Source organism: Hibiscus syriacus, unplaced genomic scaffold, assembly GCF_006381635.1.
Source record: "Hibiscus syriacus cultivar Baekdansim isolate YM2019G1 unplaced genomic scaffold, ASM638163v2 tig00110318_pilon, whole genome shotgun sequence".
Classification (NCBI taxonomy): domain Eukaryota; kingdom Viridiplantae; phylum Streptophyta; class Magnoliopsida; order Malvales; family Malvaceae; genus Hibiscus; species Hibiscus syriacus.
The window spans coordinates 1,534,250-1,558,946 of record NW_024062677.1 but is presented as its reverse complement, the minus strand read 5'-3'; the positions used below and the strand labels follow the sequence as shown (position 1 = coordinate 1,558,946).

Genomic DNA, 24,697 nt, shown 5'->3' with positions numbered 1-24,697 from the left:
GCATAACAAATATTACAAACAAACACCCCCAGAGAATTAGGACTAAGGGCAAAGGCTTTTAACTCATCAAAATTACCCAAACGAAGAGGTAAGGGGGTAAATTGCTTGAAGAATATAAGGATGAAAAAGGAAGTGGAAGGTAACATTAAAGATATAGATAGAAAACTCCTACAAGAGATGAGAGTCCTATTTGAATTATGTCAAAAAGGAGGTGTCCTACAGACTCTTTGCAATTCTGATTTGTTTACCAATCTGCTTATGAAAGGTGAAATAGCTGCAAGTAATGCCTTGGGGCATTCCTCGTGAGGTAGATGGCCACACCCGGATATTGCAATCAGCCTCTGCATGGCAACAAATTATCAACATTAAGAAACACGATTCGTTGTTCGCATAAAATGCAACGAATCAAGTATTCAACAAGTTCAGTTTGAAATACGACAACAGAACCCCAGAAACGGTAAACATTCTTTCAGTAGAGTTTATGCATGCCAGATTTTCAATTTCTTGAAGAACTACAACCCGGAATAAAAGAGTGATATGCCAAGAAGATTGACCGTTCTCGTTAAAATCGAAATTTGAGAGGAGAGGATACAAATTGAAGCAGATTACTTACAGAATTTACAAGTTCTGAAGCCATGGCCTGGGATGATTTGAGAGAAATATGGGAATCTTCAGCACCAGCAATGACCAATACCGGCATCTCTTCAACCGCGTTCAGGAGTAATGTTGCATTTTGTGGTGAAAGGATTGTCTCATGTGACAAGCGGCATATCTCATGAAGTGCCTCATCCCAACCCTCTACACATAGTGGGGCCTGATTGCAGCAAAAGATCAATTCAGCTCATCAAATAACTAAACAAGCTGAAACTTCAAACTAGTAGCTACATTCAATTTCAGAAACCTAAAAATAAGCTACAAAATAATTTGACAAAGTATGCCATGCACATGAAAGTTAACTAAAATAAAAATACAATTTTCCTCATGGTAACTAGTTGCGTGTTATCCTTATGCTACAATAGCAATATAGAACTGTAGGAATACATATGCAAATTGCTTTCTCCCTTCTATTTCTTTCAAATTTTGGGTTTAAATGTTAGGTCTTTATGGAGATTCATGTCAGTACCATCATTCTGCATAAATGCACTAACCCTGATATTATATGCTTTTTTTTATCTCGATTAGATTTCCTTTTAAAATGCCCTTGTTCCTTTTGCAAAATAAAGCATTGTTTCAAAAGTAAAATGTAAACGGCAAATATACCTTATAGAGGCTCAAAACTTCAGTAGTTAACTTAGTCGAATCATACCACGCACGCCTATTCACCACTTGCGTAATTTCTGTTCGCAGAAGCGGACGAACTAAGTGCTTCTTCCCAAGTGAAGTACGCAAGAGTATCCTTGCAAAGGCAGGGACAACTTCTCTTGACAAGCTAACACTTAGCAAAACCACAGCTTTGATTGTAATCTGAATAAACCACCAAATAAACAAAAGGATAAATGGTAAGAACAAAGCTTAAGCATTTCAAGCAATTTCTACTAACAGACACTTATTTAGATGGGTCATACAACCACAGAAAGATCTTACAAAACGTTAAGCCTATAATTTGGAATTTCAGTGAGACCTGACACTCCAGTATACAGCAACAAAATTGTGAACATCTAACTCAAACCTCATATGCAATATTCTTAGTTAAATCCACAAATAAAATTCTTAGACCTAAGGAACCAGGTAGATTGAATTAGGAAATCTGAAAAGGACAACAAATAACTAAACTAAACAATCTCCAGGTGTGTGTGTTTTTCTGGCCTGTCTCAAGGCGTATTCTAAATTTAATAACCTTTTCATTGTGCTTCATTCCAATAAGTTAAACCCACAACTAAGCTTCTTCTCAGGAATCAGTCAATTAAAACAAAAAAAACTGACATGAATAGATAAATAAATAAACAACCTTTAAAACACCAAGGTTTAAATTTTCCCTCCTTTATTCAGATTACTTTTGTATACATTTAAAATAATAATCTTTGGGTTTACCAGCAAAACTTACGGAGAAAATGTGAGGTCCTTAAAAATGTAAAAGAAGAGAAAAACACCAAACGAATCACTTATTATTGGTACAGAAAAATCATGAGACCTCACTCACATTGAAAGAATTTGTTGAGGCTTGGACTTTTTGTGCGGCCTTCAAAGCAAGCAGGCCTCCATCGTCGTGGCCAACAAGCACCACTGAAGAAAATCCCACCTCATGGCAAAAGGAAAGAAGCAAATCGACCTGAAAATATCAAGTAACAATACTTATGAACTTCGTATGACAGATGTGAGAACGAACAAATAAACAAAGACACGGCAAGAAAGTCCTTAAAAAATCAAAATGAGCTTCAAGCATTATACGTGTAATTTAAGGCCTCAAGGACTCGAAAGAACTGCTTGTATAAACGGCATGGCATTTATGAAACACTTTGAGGCATTTTACTTGGTAATTCATCCTATGCGCCAGAAATGCATCTCATGGACAATAACCAAACATCATTTAAAGGAGCGCCTAACCATACCTGAGTCTCAAGCTTGTAAGGGTTGGGTAACTCTTTTCCCTCCCAGTCCTTCCGGCTGGGCCTAGAAGTCAATCCCCAGCCAGGTCGATCAAAAGCAGCTACTAAACAACCAACCTGACGAGCAAGCACTCCTATCACATGCCTCCATGAGAAGACTCCCCCTCCAAACCCATGCACTAAAACAATGCCAAGCTGGACATTTGCCTCTATGTCTTGCTCTAGACTCCCAGAGCTCAAATGACTTGTCTCAACTTGAGCAACTGAATCCTCAAGGCTCAAAACGGGAATATCTTCAGAAAGAACAGGAGAGTTTGGTGACCCATCCAACAATGGAGCATAAAGTGAAGAGCTGTGAAACTGATTGCTGTAGCTTCTATGAAGATGGTGATGTTGTGTCTTCGACAACACGCATAGTGCTTGCCTATCAAGCTTTAGCTTTCCAGGAGAAACTTGTGGTGAAGTAGACGACAAAGACCTAGTGGGAGAACCAGGAAAGCAGAGCTTGTAATGAATGGTAAGCCCTTGCAGTTTAATGAACAAACTATCTATGTCAGCAAGTAATCTAACAGGGAGTTCCCCTTCATCTCGAGATTGCTTGAAAGGATTTCGCCTTGTTTCACTATCGCTTTTTGGAGTTTTCCCTGCAGAGGGAGTGGGAGATCGTGGAACCTTCTGGAAGCTGGAGAAAACATTTTTGCATGAAAGAACCTGCAATAACGAGAATGTTCCTACCAAAATCAAACACTGTGGTAGCTATAAAAGGCTTTCCAGTTGCGTTAGTTTAAGCAACGGATTACATCTCATGGAATAAAAATACGTTCAGTTGTACTTAGAGAAACAATAAAAGTTTATTTCACTTATCAAAACCAAGAAAAACAGTAAAAGTATTAACAACAAAAACCACCGAATTTCAGTTTTTCCCCTCAATAAACTTTTTAAAAATAGAACTTAAATTCATTGAAAAATATAATATAAAATCACTTAGAATGCGTTCAGTTATTTGCTATTTTCCGTTTAATTTCTGTGTCTAAAATTATTGGTGAAAAACAAAAAGATAAAGATAATGATAGAAAGCAAATCACTATTCATTGTTGAACAGAAACAAGCAAGTAAAATGCAAAATCAGTTCAACTAACACAATACTTCCAAATTACCGTAAAACAATGAAAAATCTCTATTCAAAATAACGATTAGAAGTTTAACTTTTAAAAAAAATACAAAAACAAAAAATCCAATTGCTAACCTTTTGCGTCGGAAAGCAAAATTCATCGTTAAAAAAATTGAAAAAATAAAAATAATTATAGCATAATATATTAAGTAAAATCACGCAATTAGTTATCAGAAAATTTCCAAAGTTCGACTTATACACTAAATTTCTGGGGAACCCAAAAAAAGTAGCAAAGGCAAACACTGAATGCTTCCCTATATAATTAAAATCAAAATTAACCCAGAAATGGAAGGCACGAAAACTTACAGCTTCAGGGTCAACTCGATGAAGGAAAAGCTTTCTTCTTGCTCTACAGCTTGTTCTGTAAGCAACTACAGTGTGACCAAGTGCGAAAACTACTGACGAAAGAAACAAAACAGGAAGCCCCCATGATTTCTTCATATGAAGCCTTTGCTTTGAAATGGAATAAGCCGGAGATGCCTCTACACCTGCCTCTGCCTCTATTTGAGAATTCACCGTAAAAACACACGCTTTAACTGAAAGCAGAATAATCGAAATGAATGAACATAAAGTAACAGATCCTAAGTAAGGTCCATGGGATAACGCCGGACCGTCACACATCGAATATACACCTGCCAAACCCAAAAAACAAAACAATGAGGACATTTGAATTACTTGCTTTTTCCCCTTTTTTTGATAAGAACTTAAGGAAAAAATGGAAATAAGAATCGTACAAGCGATGACAACAGATCTGAGGATGGAGACGAGAGGGATATCAGTTAAGGAGTTTTTGAAATCGTAACGACGAAGGTGCTCCTGGAAACCGTGGCACGTGACGCAAGTGAAGCTTGAGAGTAAAAGGAAAGGGACTGTGATGTCGCATATCGCCACCAGCAACGGCAGGGACGATGCTAGAAGCGATGCCAACATCACCACCATGAAGAAAGCCGTCCGTACGATCCTCCTCGCTTTCTCCACCGCCATCCATGCCCTCATCTCCATGATCGAACAGCCCCGATACACTCTTCCGGATTTAAAAACCAAAACGAAGAGAAAAAAAATGAAAAGGTACTGTTTTCTAAAAGGACGTTATGTTGGAGTTTGATACCCTGAAGAGAACCAATTCAAATGCCGGATTCAATGGTAGTCTCTCGACCATCATCCGACTATAGAAAAGGGCAAAACGATCAATTCAGCGGTGGCTGGTCGTCGCCAAAGGAAATTCCGTTCTATTATAGGTTTCTTCGCAAATTCAATAAAATCAACTTTTTCCTTGTAATTTATAGTTCGACAGTATTGATTGAATTGTATATCCTTTTCTCGCTTTGTTTACGTCCCCCCTTCTTCTTTGGTTTTCTCTCCTTTCCCTTTTCGTTTTCACTCCCTTTTATATTTCTTTTATTTAGTTTTCTTTACTGGAATTTGAGTTTTCCATTGTGGGGATTTCTTTCTTTGTTTCGTTTGTTTTTAATTTTTTTTTATCGAAGTTGGTATTTTCTTTTTAGTTAAATAACTATTAATCTTTTAATTTATGTTTAAATAGTTTTTAGTCAAGAAATACTGTAAATCTATCGATAAATTATATTTATGATTACTACTAATTTGATATACCCTATATTAAAAAATTATACTGTAAATTTATATTCATTAATATTAATGATTTATTATAAAATAATTACTATAATGTTAATTTTAATTGATAATATGATATTCTAATCAAATGAGTAAAAATGTAAGGATTTAGAAAGTTCATGAGGTAATTAAATCACATATTTTTTAAATATATAGATTTGTAAAATGATAAGAGTATACATCCGTTTTTTTTCTGATTTTAATTGTTTATTATTATTAATTATTATTATTATTATTATATCCTAATTACATTTTTGTAGGCCTAAATGGAGCCCAAATTATAAAGCCCAAATTATAAAGCCCAATATAATCAACCCGAAGCTCAAAATGAAGCCTGTTTTAGAGAACCCAACCCGACTAGGGTTTCACCCTTAGCATCCGGCACATCCAGTCCACAACCGTTGGATCTCCCACAGATCCATCGATCCAGATCAACCAATAGCAACTAGGGTAAACCCTAGTACATCAGTCACCGCCTAAACTGAAGCCCTCTGCTATCACCGTCGCTGCCTAGGTTGAACATCTCTCATCACTGTCGTTGCCACCTATTGACGCTGTCGTTTCAACCTACAGTGACAGGATATCAACATCAACAGTGAAAAAAGGGACAAATTAATTAAAAATAAAAACAAAATCCAAATGAAATTTCGAAGTCAAATTCGACCCTGTCATAAAAATAGGGTAATCATACTCTATCCTCTCAGCAACACAAGAATAGAGCATCATTCCAATATTCGAGATAAAATGAGGAAGAGAGAATAGAGAAAGGATGATTAGTACAAAAAAATAGAGGGGAGAGAAAAAACCAGAGAAGAACAGGGGGTTTTGAACCGAACAGAAAGATCTAAAAAAAGAATATATTAAAAAAAGAAACAAAAAAGAATTATCCTTTTGCAAAATCCGGCCACCGCTATCTCGGGTTCTTATTTGAAAAAAGGGATCCGTTTTGAGTAAAAAATGGTAGTGTTTAGGTTGGTTTTGGTCAAGGGGAGAAAGATTGAGGGGTTGGGGTTCCGATTCAGTGGTTGTCGTCTCCGGCGTCGGATGAGGCGACCGAAGTTTACTTTATTTTTTTGGTGATGTGGAGAGGGGAGAAATGAAGAATTTTCACACTCTCTCTAAAATGAAGAAAGAGGAAAATCGTGACAAATGAGGGTTTGGCCGATTTTTTAGCTTTGGTTGTTAGCTTTTATGCCAAGTATGGAACGACATTGTTCCAGGGAATGGTGGATGTACATTCAGCGCTTGGGTAAAGTCTTATTGGTTCATGAAGGTTTTGTAATATTCCATTTTAGTCACTTAATGTAAATTTCAAGTTTATATTCCGAGTTTCAAATCTTGTTATTCTTGTATTTCGGTCAATGAAAAATGCTCCAAATCTTTTTATTTTGAGCACTCGTTTTGTTGTATTTCCATTTTAATCCTAGTTCTGTTATCTTCCTATTTTTATTAATATTTGACATTGAATATGATACTTGTTATTTTTATATTTTAGCCATTGTTTTGTTTATTATTGCTTCTTGGTTAAATATCCTTATATACCTGTTGAATTAGATTACATTTCATTTTAGTCATCAAATGGAACTTTTGCGAGCTTTACTTTAAGCTCTGAATTCTGTTATACTTATATGTTGGTCACTACTTGTTTATTATTTATCTTGAGGTAAATAACTTTTATGATTAGTCGTTTTTTTTATTTAATGCATATTAGTCCATATTTGATTCTTGATTAGTACATTGGTTTAATCTTTGATTTTAGTTGATAGTTGTTACCAGAGTTCATTTTAATCCTCTTCCTTGTATATTAAATTGCATGTTTTATTCTAGTCTTAGGACCATTAGTTTTTCTAGGAATTAATTTTAGTCACTGTTCTTGTTATTGATATGAGATTTTGTCGATTCATTGTGTAATTAAGATTTATTATGTTGGTTTAGTCATTTGTCATTCGGTTTTATTTTAATCTTTACGTATTCAAATCTATTTAATTAAAATGTAATATTATTTTATTCCTTTATACGTTTGTGATTCTTTAATATCAAATGTTTTGTGTTTATCCATGTATGTTACGTTCTCATGTTGTATGTTTATATATATATATATATATTCTTTCAATGCTTCTTAACTTTGTATGTTTACATAATGTTTACCTTTATGATTTCATTCTATCTCACTTATTTTAACTTGATTTATGAAATGTTCTTTTGGCAATATAATGTGTATCTCTTATATTTGATTTTTTAGTGGTTTATTCGAACATTTTCAAGAACATTGGTTGAAGAATGGGCGTGAAAAGCATTACTTTATAGAAGTGGTGTGATTCAAAATGACATTCGAACAAAATATGAACTCGAAATAAATTGAGTTTTTTTTAAAAGTGCTAATTAATTCATTTTTTTATTTTAATTCAAATGATGCAATGCATGTTTTTTAATAGTAATTTATTTTATGAAAATATGGTTATTCAATTTATATTTGATTTGTATTTTTTTTAAATCGAAGAGGGAATATTCTTTTTAGACAAGAAATAGAAAATATAGTCTTCTCGTTAGAGGATAAGCAAATCTCGATATTTCTTTTCGAATTAAAGGACTTTTCCTAGTAAATAATTTGAAGCAAATTAATTAAACTTTAATAAATGGATCATATTATAACTTTATATTCGATTTATAATTTCAACTACTGCGATAATATGTAAGGGACCAGGTACCAATTTTGGGCATTGTGGGTGTGTTTATCCTTCCCCACGCGTAACCGACTCTCGAACCCGTTAAGTCGAGTTTTTGGTAAACGCAGACCAATTTTTGTCTTAAAAACAATTTTTCCTTAAAATTGTTTTAAAAGACGTTTTTAGGTATTCGACCTACCTAGGCCAAAGGTCGATGGCGACTCCAATTCAAAATTTTCAAATTAATTCAAAATTTCTAATATTTCAAATAAAGTCATAGTTGTTTTTTTTAAACTTAAATTGTTTTAAAAATGGTTATGACAACTTGGCGACTCCAATGTGTACACTTTAGAGAGTGATGTTGTAAGTCGCTTACATATTGTCGTTGTGGTGGAAATTATGAGTTTGAATCTATAGTTAGCTTATGATCCATTTATTGAAACTTTTTTAATTTATGTATTTTATCTCACTAACGTTTTAATTTATGTTTTCAGCTTTGTCAAGGTTTCTTTCAAGTTTTTTCGTTTATGTAAGTAAATGTTTGTATATTCCTCCTCACACACATCACATGCATCTGCATGACATAATCTTTATACCTGAGTTTCATCCCAAGTAAGTAGGGTTTTACTCTTGTGAGAATTTATTCTTAGTATGAATTTTAGCAAATAACCCCCGGGGTACACATACCTTATACTTTCATAGAAATTTATTCCTCGTATGGGTATAAGGAAGTGAATCCCCTCAAATTGAACTCGATCCATTTACATCTTTATTAGGTTAAGATGAAGGGTTTGGTAGCCCAAAGGGGCACTGACATCAAGGACAATTCGAGTACTCTTTCCTCATAGAGCTGAAACCATGCATGTAGTGAACCGTAGAATGGTCTCCCTAGGTAGAGCCATACAGAACCTCTGTTAGTTAGTAGTTATCAAAATAAGTGTACACGAAGGAGGAACGACTCTAAACCTGTAACACCCTCAACCCATACCCGACCCGGATACGATCCCTAGATGTCACATTTACTTTTTAAAACAATATTCTTAACAATATAATAAACATTTGGACTTATATTACTAAAATACGATAATATACATAAGTTTATACAAAGTTCATCAAAATGCTTAGAGCATACACAACTTAACCGTTTGATTACATGCCAACATTCATTTACGTAACAAAATGACCTACTGATTAAGTTGCTTCTGATCTGGTAGTTGCAAGAGTGATACTGTCCCAGCTGCTTAACATTGCTCGTATACTTTCTCGAATCCTACGTATGAAACACTCACACGCTAAGTCATCGACTTAGTGAGGCAATATAATGATAATAATGAAATATAATGAAAATGCCAAAATGAGATGAAATGCAATGAAAATATGTATTTAATCAGTATAATATCCATAACCATGTTTCTTACACATAGGCTTATCAAATTAACATTCATAAGTTCATATTAATAAGTTCACTAGCCCATGATACCATACTGAGAACCTAAGGTATGTGAGTACTGTGAGGTTGTGCACTATGTTGTTACCACAGCTCGTATAAATGCACCAAAGTGCCACGTAGAATTGCACCTAAGTGTTGCGTAGAAATGCACCGTAGTGCCATATAATATGTCCCTAAGGATCACATAGAAATTCCTTAAGAATCATATACATATGCCAAGGATCACATATGTGTCTCAACAGACCTCATACATGTTCTAAAGAATACATATACGTTCCGAAAGACCGCGTAGACCCTCTACTCTTGGCATGCCAACTATACCTATAATTCGCATCTACATAACAAGGGTTTTTCTCAATTTACATAGTATATCACATAGACATATCATTTTCTTACCTTCATCACATAGCTCATATAACTTTTCCTACACATTCATTTAAAACATGCTACACAATGCACATGGTATGAATTCATATAATGTTTCATAATATGAAATGAATCATGCCTCACGGTATTAAATCTAGACTTATCACAAGTCTAGAATTGAATATGCTACTAAAATAATGTTATGCACATGCACTCACCTAGATCTATTTGTTTTTCCCCCGATCGTTCTTACTACCCAAATGTTCCGGAATTACTTTAGGCTCAGAATCTACATAAATATACATTTTAAGGTAATTATTAGATATATATACCTCGTAATTTGATGCTAATAAATTAAATGAATTTAATAGACCAATATTTATTTTTTTCCTTTAGGGGGTATCAATGCACTATAGGTGCATCGATACACAAATTAGGTTCGAAATTTTCATGTATTGATGCTTGTCAGTGTGTATCAATACACAGGTATCGATACACCCCTGAATGTATCGATGCACTATGTAACGGTTCTTCAAAATTTGGTCTTAGTGCATTGGTACCTATCCATAGTGTACCGATACACCTGCCTAGAATAGGTTGTTTTCACTCGAAATTCATCAATACTTCACCCAAATTTTCATGTATAAAACCCTTATTATGCTATCAAACTCATCTATAACCACCATAACTAATTTCTAGCATTCCAACACCTTATAATCTCTCATAGTTCATCCAAATTCTTAAAACTAAGAATCTTACCACATTTTCCATGTTATCCAAACTTAATTATAATCTTATAACTTCTTATTCTCATAAATGACAAGTCAAATTCAACCTCCAAATTTATTTAAATCATCTTATTCAAAATTTCACTTAAATGCTTAGTATCTTCAATCCTCCATAACTTGTTATTCTTTGAGTTTCTAAATCCCTTTTTCCTTCCATCGTCTTTCCTAAAGCTTCATTAATCAAAACCATACTTGACTCTTAAGAATTAACCAAGAGAAGACTAACTCACCTTTGCTTATGGCTTCACGGTGGAGAAGAAGAATGAAGAAGAGAAGTCTGGAAACTTTGTTTTCCCAAACATAGGCTCCACGTGGGTATAAAATATCCTCACATAATATTTAATTATTTCCCTTAGCTCAAAGACCTTTTTGCTCCTTTATTCCTCATTTATTTGTTAAATCATCCTACACAAATATTTAAATCAAGTCCTTGAACTTTTCAATTTATCTACTTTGATCACTGAATTTTAAAATTTCACAATTTGGTCACTAACCCGATATTGAGGATGTTACAAATCTCCCCCTTAAGAAAATTTATCCTCGAATTTTCATTGAACGAACATATGGGGTATTGATGACACATATCTTCTTCACGTTCCTACGTTGCCTACTCTACTTTGTGATTTCTCCAAAGAACTTTGACCAACGGAACCATTTTATTCCTTAACTGTTTGACTTCATAAGCTAATATTCTTACTGGTTCTTCTTCATAGGTCAAATCAGGTTGGACTTCTACTTGTTCTGGTGCAACGACATGAGAATGATCAAACCAATACCTTCGCAACATGGACACATGGAAGACATTATGAATTTTCTCCATTTCAGGTGGCAAAGATAGTTGATATGCCACTGGTCATATCCTTTTAACAACCTCATATGATCCAATGAATCTAGGAATTAATTTTTCTTTCCGACCAAATCGTAATACTTCCTTCCAGGGAGATACCTTCATAAACACTTTATCCCCAACTTCAAATTCAATCTCTTTTCTTTTAAGGTCAGAATAAGACTTTTGTCGATCAAATGTCACTTTGAGGTTATGCTGAATTTCACAAACTTTCTCTTCCATATCTTGAATCAAATCTAGACCAAACACGCTTCGTTCTTTGAGTTTATACCAATTTAATGGTGTACGAAATTTCCTCCCATATAATGCCTCATAGGGTGTAATCTTAATACTGGACTGATAACTATTGTTGTAAGCAAACTATGCTAGTGGTAAATATTTCTCCCACGACCCTTTAAACTCAATTACGAATGCTCGTAACATATCTTCCAATATTTGAATAGTTCTCTCTGATTGCCCGTCCGTCTGAGGGTGAAAAGTCGTATTAAAACTTAAGCGTGTCCCCAATGCTCCATGCAAGGTTTCCAGAACCTTGAAGTGAATCGAGGGCCTCGATCAGAAACTATAGAAACAGGTACTCCATTCAATCTAATAATTTCTCTAATATACAGTTTTGCGTACTTTTCCATAGAGAAATCAGTTCTAACATAAAGGAAATGTGCTGACTTGGTCAATCGATCAACAATTACCCAGATTGAATCTCTTTTGTTCGGATTCAAGGGTAACCCCAAAATAAAATCCATCGTTATATTTTCCCACTTACATTGAGGAATGAAAAGCGGTTGCAATAATCCTGATGGAACTTGATGTTCGGCTTTGACCTGTTGACATGTTAAGAACTTGGACACAAATTCAGTGAAGCTTCGTTTCATCCCTGGCCACTAATACCGATCCTTCAAATCCATATACATCTTGGTTCCACCCGAGTGCATCATTAATGGACTACAATGAGCCTCTTTCAATAAATGTTTCTTCAACTCTTCATCGTCGGGTATCACAATTCTTCCTTTATAATACATATTCTCATCCGACTTAACCTCAAAATCTTTAATCTCTTTATTCTTTACTTGCTCTATTCCTTTCAAACGCATTTCATCTTTACTTTGTAATTCTCCAATTCGATCCAACCATGCTGGTTTAAGTTTTATCTCTGCACATATATCACCGTCTCCAGTTAAAGATAACATTGCATCCATAGCTCGTGAGGCTGCAAATGTCTTTCTATTCAAAGAATATGCTACCACGTTAGCCTTTCCGAGATGGTAGTCAATTATTACATCATAATCTATTAATAACTCAACCCATATCCTTTGCCTCAAATTAATCTCTTTTTGAGTCATCAAATATTTCAAGCTCTTATGATTAGTATACAAGTAACAACGCTCTCCATACAGATAGTGACGCCAAATCTTGAGAGCGAACACCACTGCAACCATTTCTAAATCATGGGTGGGGTAATTCTTTTCATGTGGTTTCAACTGTCTCAATGCATACGCTACTACCTTCCCTTCTTGCATTAATATACACCCCAACCCATTGTGGGACGCGTCACTGTATACTACAAAATTCTTTTCAGATTCCGGTTGAACCAATATAGGAGCTTCTGTCAGAATTCCCTTTAAAGCTTCAAAACTTTCTTGACATTCAGGAGTCTAACAAACAGTACGTTCTTTCTCATCAGCTTCGTTAAAGGCATCACAATCATTGAAAAATTCTTAACGAATATTCGATAATAACCAACAAGTCCAAGGAAACTCCGGACTTCTGATATATTCTTTAGAACCTCCCAATCCAGAATAGCTTTTATCTTTTGAGGGTCCACCCGAATTCCTTCTACCGAAATCACATGCCCAAGGAAAATCACTTCATTAAGCCAAAACTCATATTTGGATAATTTGGCATAAACCTTCTTATCTATGAGAATTTGTAATATTATCCTCAGATATGCGCTATGCTCTTCATTTGATTTCGAGTACACCAGTATGTCATCAATAAAGACAACTATAAACTGCTCTAAATAGGGTTGAAAAATCTTATTCATAAAATCCATGAAAGCAGCAGGTGCATTCGTTACTCTAAATGGCATTACGATGAATTCATAATGGTCATATCTCATTCTGAAAGCTGTCTTCAGAATGTCTTTCACATGAATCTTCAATTGGTGATAACCAGAACATAAGTCAATCTTCGAGAATACTGAAGCTCCCTTTAACTGATCAAACAAGTAGTCAATTCGGGGAAAGGATACTTATTCTTGATGGTTACCTTATTAAGCTATCGATAATCAATGCAGAGACGCATTAACCCATCATTCTTCTTAACAAATAACACCGAAGCTCCCCAAGGTGACACACTTGGTCGAATAAATCCCTTCTCTAACAACTCTTGCAATTGATTCTTTAACTCTTGCAGTTCTTTCAGAGTCATCCGATAAGGTGCCATTACAATCGGAGTTGTTCCCGACATTACTTCTATTTGAATTTCTACCTCTCTATCTGGAGGTAATCCTGGTAACTCAACATCGAAAACATCAGGGAACTCTCGAACTATTGGAATCTCATCTAACCCTTTCTCATTAGCTCTTGTATCGATCACATTTGTAAGAAAAACTTGACATTCTTGTAGCAACAGCTTCTTGGCAGACATCACTGATATTACATTTGCTAAAGGATTAAATATTTCACTGATTACATTTACTTTTATTCCTTCTGGACTCATCAGGGTTACCTTTTTCAATCTACAATCGACATTCCCATAATAACGAAACAGTTAATCAATTCCCAGGATCACTTTAAACTCGTCAAAGGGTAGTTCCATCAGATTAGCAGGGAATTCAATTCTATGAATCTTTATGGGATACCCTTTACAGACCTTGTTCACTCGAGCAATATGCCCTAAAGGATTAGTTACTATCATCTCATTACTCGTAGCTTCTAATGGGATTCTCAATTCCTTTACTAATTTATTGGTAATATAAGAATAATTAGAACTCGGATCAATCAGAACTAATACTAATTTATCATACGGCTGAAAAGTACCTGTTATAATATCGGGATCATCATGGTCTTCACTTGTCTTTAAATTGTATACCCGTACAGTTGATCAAATTTCAGGTTGTGTAGAGGATTCAGACTGGTTCCTTTCTCTGTCACTTTCTCGTTCTCTCTACGAGGCAGAACTAACTCTCTCAGATGGTGCAGGCTTACCCACCATTAACGAACAATCTTGGATAAAATGTCTGGCATCTCCGCATCGAAAATAAGTCCCAGAAGCCATACAACATGCCCCAAAGTGGTTCTTCACACAATGTTGAAACTGTCTCGCTTGGTCCTGATTGGATCTCCTAGCACCAGATCCCACTAATTGTGTTTGTCTAGGTCTCGCCTGACTTGCTCCTCTAACAGAGGATGTCACTGATTCTGATCTAGCTTGTGATCAAAATCCTGAATCTTTTCTCTTTTTGGTGTTGCTGAGCTGGAAGAAGCACCCACTATCAGCATCTCTTTCAATCTAGGGCGTAAGCCCTCCACAAACCATTCATAAGCGTCTTTCTCAGTAGGCACAAGCTCCGCAACAAATCAACTAAGCTTATTAAATTCACATTCATATTCATATACGGAGTGATTCATCTACTTTAAGTTTATAAACTCCTGCTTCATTTGCCGAATAAGCTGATCTCCAATGTACTTGTGTTTAAATTCTTCCAAGAACAGAGACCAAGTCAATTGCTCGCTTGATATCCTCATGGTGACATTCGTCCACCATATCCTCGTTTGTCCTCTTAACAAAGACACCTCTCCATCCAACTTCTCTAATTCAGAGCAGTGGAGACCATCTAGCATGATTTTCAAATCATTTAACCAAAGATCCACTACCACCGGACCTTCCTCGGCTTCTCCCCTAAATTCGAGAGCTCCTAAACCTCTCAACTCCTTTGCTACATTCATTCTTTGAGTTGGTGGAACAGGAGGTTGAAGACGCGTCAGGATGACGTCCAACGTCCTGAAGAAAGTGTCTTGGTCTTGTACAGGCACTCCCTGAGATGCATGTCCTTCACATTGCCTGGCCAGGGCAGGTGAATTAATGCTTTCAGCATGCCTATCTTCTCCCGCTTCACTTCGGGAGCTACTATGTTCGGACATCTAATAAGAATAAACACATCATTATATTAGGAAAACAACATACTCATTACTATATCAAATAAGAAGTTCTCACTGTATATTGGCATATATTCAATTAAAGACACTCTAGACTCTGGTTTATGCCTAGAATCAACTAAATCATAGCTCTGATACCATTAAATGTAACACCCCCAACCTGTACCCGACCCGGATACGAGCCTGAGATGTCACATTGACTTTTTAAAACAATATTATTAACAGTATAATAAACATTTGGACTTATATTACTAAAATACGATAATATACATAAGTTTATACAAAGTTCATCAAAATGCTCAGAGCATACACAATTAAACCGTTATATTACATGCCAACATTCATTTACGTAACAAAATGACCTACTGATTAAGTTGCTTCTGATCTGGTAGTTGCAAGAGTGATATTGTCCCAACTGCTTAACCTTGCTCGTCTACTTTCTCGGATCCTACGTGTGAAATACTCACATGCTAAGTCATCGACTTAGTGAGGTAATATAATAATAACAATGAAATATAATGAAAATGCCAAAATGAGATAAAGTGCAATGAAAATATGTATTTAATCAGTGCATTATCCATAACCATGTTTCTTACACATAGGCTTATCAAATTAACATTCATAAGTTCATATTAATAAGTTCACTAGCCCATAATACCATATTGAGAACCTAAGGTATGTGAGTATTGTGAGGTTGTGCACTATGTTGTCACCACAGCTCGTATAAATGTACCGAAGTGCCACGTAGAATTGCACCGTAGTGCTATATAATATGTCCCTAAGGACCACATAGAAATTCCTTACGAATCATATACATATGCTAAGGATCACATATATGTCTCAACAGACCTCATACATGTTCCAAAGAATACATATATGTCCCGAAGGATCGCGTAGACCCTATACTCTTGGCATGCCAACTATACCTATAGTTATCATCTACATAACATGGGTTTTTCTCAATTTACATAGTATATCACATAGCCATATCATTTTCTTACCTTCATCATATAGCTCATATAACTTTTCATACATATTCATTTAAAACATGCTACACAATGCACATGGTATGAATTCATATAATGTTTCATAATTTGAAATGAATCATGCCTCACGGTATTAAATCTAGATTTATCGCAAGTCTAGAACTAAATATGCTACTAAAATAATGCTATGCACATGCATTCACCTAGATCTCTTTGCTTTTCCCCCGGTCGTTCTTACTTCCCAAATGTTCTGGAATTGCTTTAGGCTCAGAATCTACATAAATATTCATTTTAAGGTAATTATCAAATATCTACACCTCGTAATTTGATGTTAATAACTTAAACCAATTTAATAGACCAATATTTACTTTTTCCTTTAGGGGGTATCGATGCACTATGGGTGTATCGGTACGTATCGGTACACAAATTAGGTTCGAAATTTTCATGCATCGATGCCTTCTAGTGTTTATCGAATACACCCCTGAATGTATTGATGCACTATATTGAAAACATTTTTGTTTTGATATAACAAATTAGTTTAAATGAATTTTAAAACTGATTTTCTAAGTATATTCGATTCAATTAATCGAATATCAAATTATTACTCCAAGTCTTTTAAGATCAATTTCAAACCTTACTAAATGTGTAAAATTGTGTTTTATACTTAATATATTTTTGAAACAATTTTCACAAAGTATTTTGAACCAAAATCAAGCCTAAAATCAATTTTTTAGAGTGATGCACCAATCCATGCATCGATGCACCATGAATTAAATTGAACATCGAATGTATTTCTTGCATCGGTGCACATACCATGCACCGATGCACTGAGGATTTTATGAAAACATCGAATGCATTTGATGCATCGATGCACCAGCCATGCATCGATGCACTCTGGCTATTTTGAAACATCGAATGCACTTGATGCATCGATGCACTATTAGTGCACCGATGCACTAAGGATCCAACAGTTAAAATATTTGAATTTTACACTGATGCACCATGGGTATGCATCGATCAACAATCATCCCCAACGTTCAGAAGTGATTCAAAGTGTATTTAAACAAGCTTAGAAGCCATTGATCAACAACAAGAAACAACAAGCAACTAGAATCAAGAGAGAATCAAAGAGAAAGCATCAAACCTCAAGTTTGAGCATTTCAAGCCTATTTTTCATTCAATATTCATCTTGCTTTGAAGAACACTTATTGTGCTCAAGTTTGCAAATTTGTAATCTTCTCTTTGAGAAAAGAGTGTTCTCAAGAATTTGGGTATATTCTTGAGGGAGTTGTAAGGTTATCTCTTTGGCCTTAAAAGAAAGAACAAATTAGTTAATTTGTTGGAAAATCCTTAGTGTGGATAGCTAAGGTAGTGGATGTAGACTTTGGTTGATAAAGTCGAACCACTCTAAATCAATGTGCAATTACTTTCAATTTTCTACAAAAGCTTCCACCAAAATTTTTATTGCCAATTCACCCCCCTCTTGGCCGATTCCATCGATCGATTAACTCAACAATTGGTATCAGAGCCTCACTTATTTGAAGGTTTAATCGCCTCTTGAGTCGATTCGAGAAGAGTTACATCGATTATCAAGTCATCAATGACCTGCGCTTCAAATTACAACTCTGGTCTCGATTCGATGCCCGTCAACAAGCCTCCTTTCTTCAATGGGGCTAACTATGCCTATTGGAAAAATAGGATGATGTACTTCATTCAAGCAAGTGACATGGGAGCATGGAATGTCGTAGAAGAAGAATACATCAAGCCTCTCACTCATCCAAGATTGTGGAGTAAATAAGAGACAAGAATGTTCCAGCTCAACTCCAAAGCCATCCATATCATATTTTGTGCTCTTGGACCAGATGAATACGAAAGAGTTTCATCTTGTACAACCGCAAAAGAAATATGGGACAAACTTCAAGTCACTCATGAAGGTACCGATGAGGTAAAAAAATCTAAAATAAGTATTCTAACCCATAGCTATGAAAATTTCAGGATGAAACCAAATGAAGATATCAAAGCTATGACGGATAGATTTTCAACGATTGTCAATGGTCTCAAATCATATGGAGAAATCATTTCAAATGAAAAGCTTGTGAGGAAGTTAGTCTACTCCCTTCTAAAATCGTGGCAATCAAAGAAGACGGCAATCATCGAGTCTAAGGATCTAATGTCCTTAAATCTTAAAGAACTAATCGGTTCCCTTCTCACTCATGAAATGATGCTTGAAGATGAAGTGGACCTCGATAAGATAGACGGACGCCAAAGGAGAAGGAGAAGAAGAAAAACATTAGAGTTGCTCTCAAATCCACAAAAGATGAGAGTGGTTCAAATGACGATGATGATGACGAGAAAATGGCATTATTTGCCAAACGATTCAGAAAGTTGATGATACCCAACCGAGGAAGAAAATTCAAACGTCATGAAGGCGTCAAAACTGAATCGAATGAGAAAGACCCGATCATTTTCTATGAATGCAAAAAGGCTGGGCATGTCAAATATGAGGGAGTTGTAATCTTCTCTTTGAGAAAAGAGTGTTCTCAAGAATTGGGGTATATTCTTGAGGGAGTTGTAAGGTTATCTCTTTGGCCTTAAAAGAAAGAACAAATTAGTGAATTTGTTAAAAAATCCTTAGTGTTGATAGCTAAGGTAGTGGACGTAGACTTTGGTTGATAAAGTCGAACCACTCTAAATCGGTGTGCAATTACTTTCAATTTTCTGCAAAAGCTTCCACCAAAATTTTTATTTCCAATTCACCCCCCCTCGTGGTCGATTCCATCGATCGATTAACTAAACACTCTATATAACGGTTCTTCAAAATTTGGTCTTTGTGCATCGGTACCTATTCATAGTGTATCGATACACCTGCCCAAAATAGGTTGTTTTCACTCAAAATTCATCAATACTTCACCCAAATTTTCATGTATAAAACCCTTATTATGCTATCAAACTCATCTATAACCACCATAACTAATTTCTAGCATTTCAACACCTTATAATCTCTCAAAGTTCATCCAAATTCTTAAAACTAAGAATCTTACCACATTTTCCATGTTATCCAAACTTAATTCGAACTATTATAACTTCTTATTCTCATAAATGACAAGTCAAATTCAACCTCCAAATTCATTTAAACCCTCTTATTCAAATTTTCACTTAAATGCTTAGTATTTTAAATCCTCCATAACTTGCTATTCTTTGAGTTTCTAAATCTCTTTTTCCTTCCATCATATTTCCTAAAGCTTCATTAATCAAAACCATACTTGACTCTTAAGAATTAACCAAGAGAATACCAACTCACCTTTGCTTTTGGCTTCACGGTGGAGAAGAAGAGAATGAAGAAGAGAAGTCTAGAAACTTTGTTTTCCCAAACATAGGCTCCACGTGGGTATAAAATATCCTCACATAATATTTAATTATTTTCCTTAGCTCAAAGGCGTTTTTGCCCCTTTATTCCTCCTTCATTTGTTAAATCATCCTACACAAATATTTCAATCAAGTCCTTGAACATTTCAATTTATCTACTTTGATCACTGAAATTTCATAATTTGGTCACTAACCTGGTATTGAGGATGTTACAAAACCTTTACATTTTGATTTAAATTCATAGAATAAATTTATTTTGAATGAAAGCTGTGAAGTAGATACCATGTGATTAGGATCAATTTCTTGAAAGTAAATCATTTTAGGTAGAAAACCTGTCTGGGTAGGATCGCTATTTAATGAAAGCGTGCTCGGGTAGATACCATGATTGGTTAAGTGTTATATTTAAATAACATCTTTTAAATTTTATCGATGATCTTACCTATACTAACTCATTTTGATTTTTTTTTCATTTTCACATCTTTTGCATTGCATTTAATTAACGTGACACAATGCGAAAGTGTTGATCCGCAAGGGATATTTACGTGAAAATTTTTACAAGGAGAGATAAAAGTTTTCAATCAAGCAGTCACTTACACAGACATGCACCGAGGGCTAAAAGAAGTTCAGAGAGTACAATAAGGAAACTCGCTTGAAGATTATGCAACATTCGAGACTGGAAAGATGATTCATTGATCTGAAAAGTAATCAAGTGGTAAAGTCTTATCTACGATCGTTTCATCGTTAATCACCAAGGAGTGACGAATGACTTCAGTACCGTAGGGGCATTAACTGAGATAGGTTATATAGTGCTTGAGGGGCATAATTTTCAAGGACAAAGCTACGAGACAAAATCGACTCATTTTAGACCCAGTGTCTAAGCAATAACATGTATGTAAAATGGATTATCTTGTAATGTGAAGATTTTTATCTCTGGTGAAAATTATTCTATGATATTCACCGTTGGGGTCAACACTTTTTGCTTCTATATCTTTTCATTTCGCATATGCATTTCATTTATTTGAACATTTTCACATGCATCATTCATGAAAACATAAGGATTAATTCTTGGAGGATTGAATGAAGTGGTCCTAATCATGTGACACCACATTAAGAATAGAAGTAAAATTCGAACAAGTAAAAGAAGAAGTTGAAATCAGTACGGTGGGAGCTTACTCAGCCAGCCATAAGATTGAGCCTTATAGGATGATCCGAGAAAAAAGTCAATTTGATCTAATTCAGTGACCTACGAGGAATTACCTCTAATGCAGATTGAGAAGAATCTTGTGACTTTCATTCAGTCCAAGCCAAAAGAGTCCCCATATCCTAGGGTATGTGATATTGATGTCATATGCAGCTATCACATAGGAAGCTCAAGGTACGCCACTGAGAACTGTGGGGCATTGAAGTGCAAGGTCCAAAATTTGATTGATTCAGGGGCATGGACGACCGATAAATGATGGGGCATTCTGATTAGGAGTGGGCTATGGCATCCATCAGGAATTTTTGTTGTGCTCACATCAAAAGTATTTCATCTTGTTTGAACTTATTTTTCTCTCTTTCTTCTATGTTTAAGTGAGTATAAATCATTTGACATTCGAACATTTTAAATAAAATGTCACCTTCTAAAGTTGTGAACAATTGAACGAGTTTTAATCTTGTAGTTCTTTTAATATCATTTGACTTAAAAGCTCTATTGAGAATTAAGATTATGACTTTTGGGCAAGTGACAAGATTAAACCCTCGTAAAATAAGAACCCTAATATTAATCCAGAAGATATACAAGAATACATACCCTTATCTTGTAGGGATCAAGCTAGTCTTCTCCTCGATTGAAGAGAAAATTAAGGGCTTGACATTCAGGTATGTAAGGGTGTGAACTATATGGGGCATCTTACACGTGAGATTGCAAAGCTAATTGGTTTCTACTTATGTTGATGACATTCAATGATGATCATGATCTTCACAGATGAAATAGTTGAGTAGGTGAATCTAGTTTGGGTAAGTAACTTGGAAATTAAACTCTAAGAAGAGACTTTCTAACTTTCAACAACACTTGGATTATAACCAGTCCTTCTTGAAAAGCTTAAGAAATTGAATTTATATACCCAGAATATAATTATATATGTATACAATAAAATTGAGCTATTCCGCTAAAGCAATTGGTTATAGAGAAAACTCAAAAGCCCTAGCTTTATGAATATATTACATTTAAACCATGACATTGATCAGATACTTGGCAATTCAGTGTTTGATCCACTGTGATTGTCAAGTCAAAGACTTTGTTATGACATGAATCCTTCAGCTAGCCAAATAAAGGCAATTTTAAAATATATATGTATAATAAAGTCGAATTCAACTAGTCAAACAATTGCAAATTAAATCGAATTTACTAAATAAAGAGTTTCAGTGAAGATGGACTAAGGGAGTCGAGAAACACCTGTTATAGTCAATTTTACACGAGCACTCAGGAATTTCATTTTTAGACCGATATGTTTGTACTTCCTTGGCTAGAGGAGTCTACGAAGATTGAAAAATGGAATATTTAATAGAACTGAAATAAAAGTGTTCTAAAAGGTGTAGCAATTGATTATGATAGTTGCGACATTTTGTTTACACCCAATTAAATGTCATGCCAGAAATGAGGGTCATTTAAAATGTTCCAACGAGCAGGGACAAGAAGAAAGACTTAATGGATGAAACCTTGGAATATAGAAAGCCAGCCTGAAATCAATCCCTAATCCTGACACTTGTCAATAAGCTATAAGTTGGAATAATTAAGAGAGTAATTAATTCTTTGATCTCCAATGAACTCTAACTTTATGATGTCTCAATTGTGAAACCTAGAAAGGGACAATATTTTTCAAAAAAATTTATTAAACATTTTTCAACATTCTTTTAATTGATATTTTTCAAAATTTTGAAAATAGAAGAAGAAGAAGAAAAACATTTTCAAACAAGACAATATCTCTGGAGTAGACCTTGGTAATTGACACATGGCTCTCAAACACAAAGCTCACGCTTAGAATCAGTGTTGGAGTAAGAAATGATAAATGTTGGGGCATTTTTTAAGGCCCATACAATTCAGAAATGATAAATATTAGGGCATTTTTGAAGGCTCATATCTTCCAGGAAGACAAGATCATTGAATTGAGCGAACATTTATGAGGCAGAAAGGCATGAAGAATGAAAATTGTGAAGCAGAGATAGTGGAGATCACTATATATGATTGTTTTGTCCTTCATCACAACATACAGTCGCATTATTCTAGTGATTTCCCAAGCATTAATGTTGGCAAGCCAAAATGTCCCACTTATATTCCCACTGAGCTTTACTCTTTGGTATCCTTGCAACGCTATACAAAAGCTCTAAACGCCATGCAAAGAGCTTCCCTAGTTGAAAAATCTAGGCAGAAGCCATATAAAAAGATAAATAAGTTACCGGATATTTTAAAAACCAGTAACTATGACGCTAAACCAATATTGTGATCATATGGTGTTCCCATAAATTCTAATTTCACCAAAGTTGAAGGTTGTCTTCTATAATCCTCGAGGTTGAAACTGAGGATTGATGATGATTTCTTTCCATGGAATGGGCAATGAAATTTTAATAGCAAGAAACTAGTGGAGCCAACTAAGATTGAACAATAGTTTGTCGTTAACTTCTCAACACGATGTGATACAAATAGTCTCTTTCGGCATTCAATTCAGATAGATCCTCTGTTCAAGGATAGTCAATAGTCTAATAAAAGCAAACACTACTATCTTGTTGAATGAATTTGAAGAAATGATCAGGGAAACCCAATCTAAACTTCCTGACGCTCCATAGTTCCTCCTTTATGTTTTACCTGATAGGAAGAATTATGCTCCTTATGAATCTTGTCGAGCTTGGCATAGTCACACAAGTGTATGGCTCCAACCAGGGTCAATGATCAGTACCTTACGAATTTGCTTCTAAAAATCAATGCAAAGTTTGGAGTGTTGAACTTGATGTTAACAATTAAGCAAACAGCTTCAATTCCAGTCATTTCTAAGGTTCCAACCATCATCCTTGGCATAGATGTGTCACATGGTTCTCCAAGGCAGTTTGATATTCCATCAATTGCTACGGTGGTCAGCTCCAGAAAGTGGTATTTGATTTATCGCTACAAGATAGCTGTGTATACACAATCTCTGAAGCTTGAAATGATAGATTCTATTTTCAAATCATCTGGCAGGGATGATGATGGTATCATGAGGGAAGCTCTATTGGATTTCTACACAAGTCCAGGCAGGGAAAGCCAAATTCATCTAAGGTAAAATTTTTGGGGTAAGAAAAAATTGTCACGAGTCAAGATTTTCCAGTGCACGCTGGTGCAAACAAAGAGTGAAGACAACCGAATCAGGGATATAAAGAAGAGTGCTCCAGCATCTGTCCCTGACCATTGAATCAAGAAAACATACATCAACATATACATACATGTTACATGAAATTTGCATCATACATTCATCATCACATTGCAATAAAAAAAGGTTTTTCTCTTCTCATAAGGATACTCATATAATTACTTTTGAGAAACTAATTTCATCTTTTTTAAGATTGTTTGTCTAAAAACATCAATATAATCTTTCTTAAGACTGTTTTTCCTAAAATCCTTATTTCATTTTCTCTCAAAGGCCATTTTTCTCCTCTCATAAGGACATCGTCTAATTCTCCCTTTCTCAAGATCATTTTCTTCTCTCATTA

The 24,697-nt window shown here is 35.0% G+C and overlaps 1 protein-coding gene and 1 pseudogene across 1 annotated transcript; one reads left to right on the top strand and one right to left on the bottom strand.

The window, feature by feature from the left end:
* Positions 1–129: 129 nt before the first annotated feature.
* LOC120117085 lies at positions 130–4,751 on the bottom strand. The gene is made up of 7 exons (XM_039137425.1): positions 4,452–4,751; positions 4,024–4,349; positions 2,550–3,257; positions 2,141–2,269; positions 1,261–1,464; positions 614–814; positions 130–341 (listed from the first exon to the last, which is right to left on the bottom strand). The coding sequence occupies exons 1-7, from the start codon at positions 4,717–4,719 to the stop codon at positions 201–203; spliced, it is 1,977 nt and encodes a 658-aa protein (XP_038993356.1). The 5' UTR covers positions 4,720–4,751; the 3' UTR covers positions 130–200.
* Positions 4,752–23,136: 18,385 nt separating this feature from the next.
* On the top strand, positions 23,137–24,270 carry LOC120117026 (annotated as a pseudogene).
* Positions 24,271–24,697: the final 427 nt, after the last annotated feature.

Bases quoted from the DNA above. Each gene is read 5' to 3' on its own strand.
- LOC120117085 (XM_039137425.1), bottom strand. From the start codon at position 4,719: ATGGAGATGAGGGCATGGATGGCGGTGGAGAAAGCGAGGAGGATCGTA. The intron at 2,270-2,549 runs GTATGGTTAGGC...TGATATTTTCAG, and splicing joins CTTACAAGCTTGAGACTCAG to GTCGATTTGCTTCTTTCCTT. The intron at 342-613 runs GTAAGTAATCTG...GTTGCCATGCAG, and splicing joins CTTCAGAACTTGTAAATTCT to AGGCTGATTGCAATATCCGG.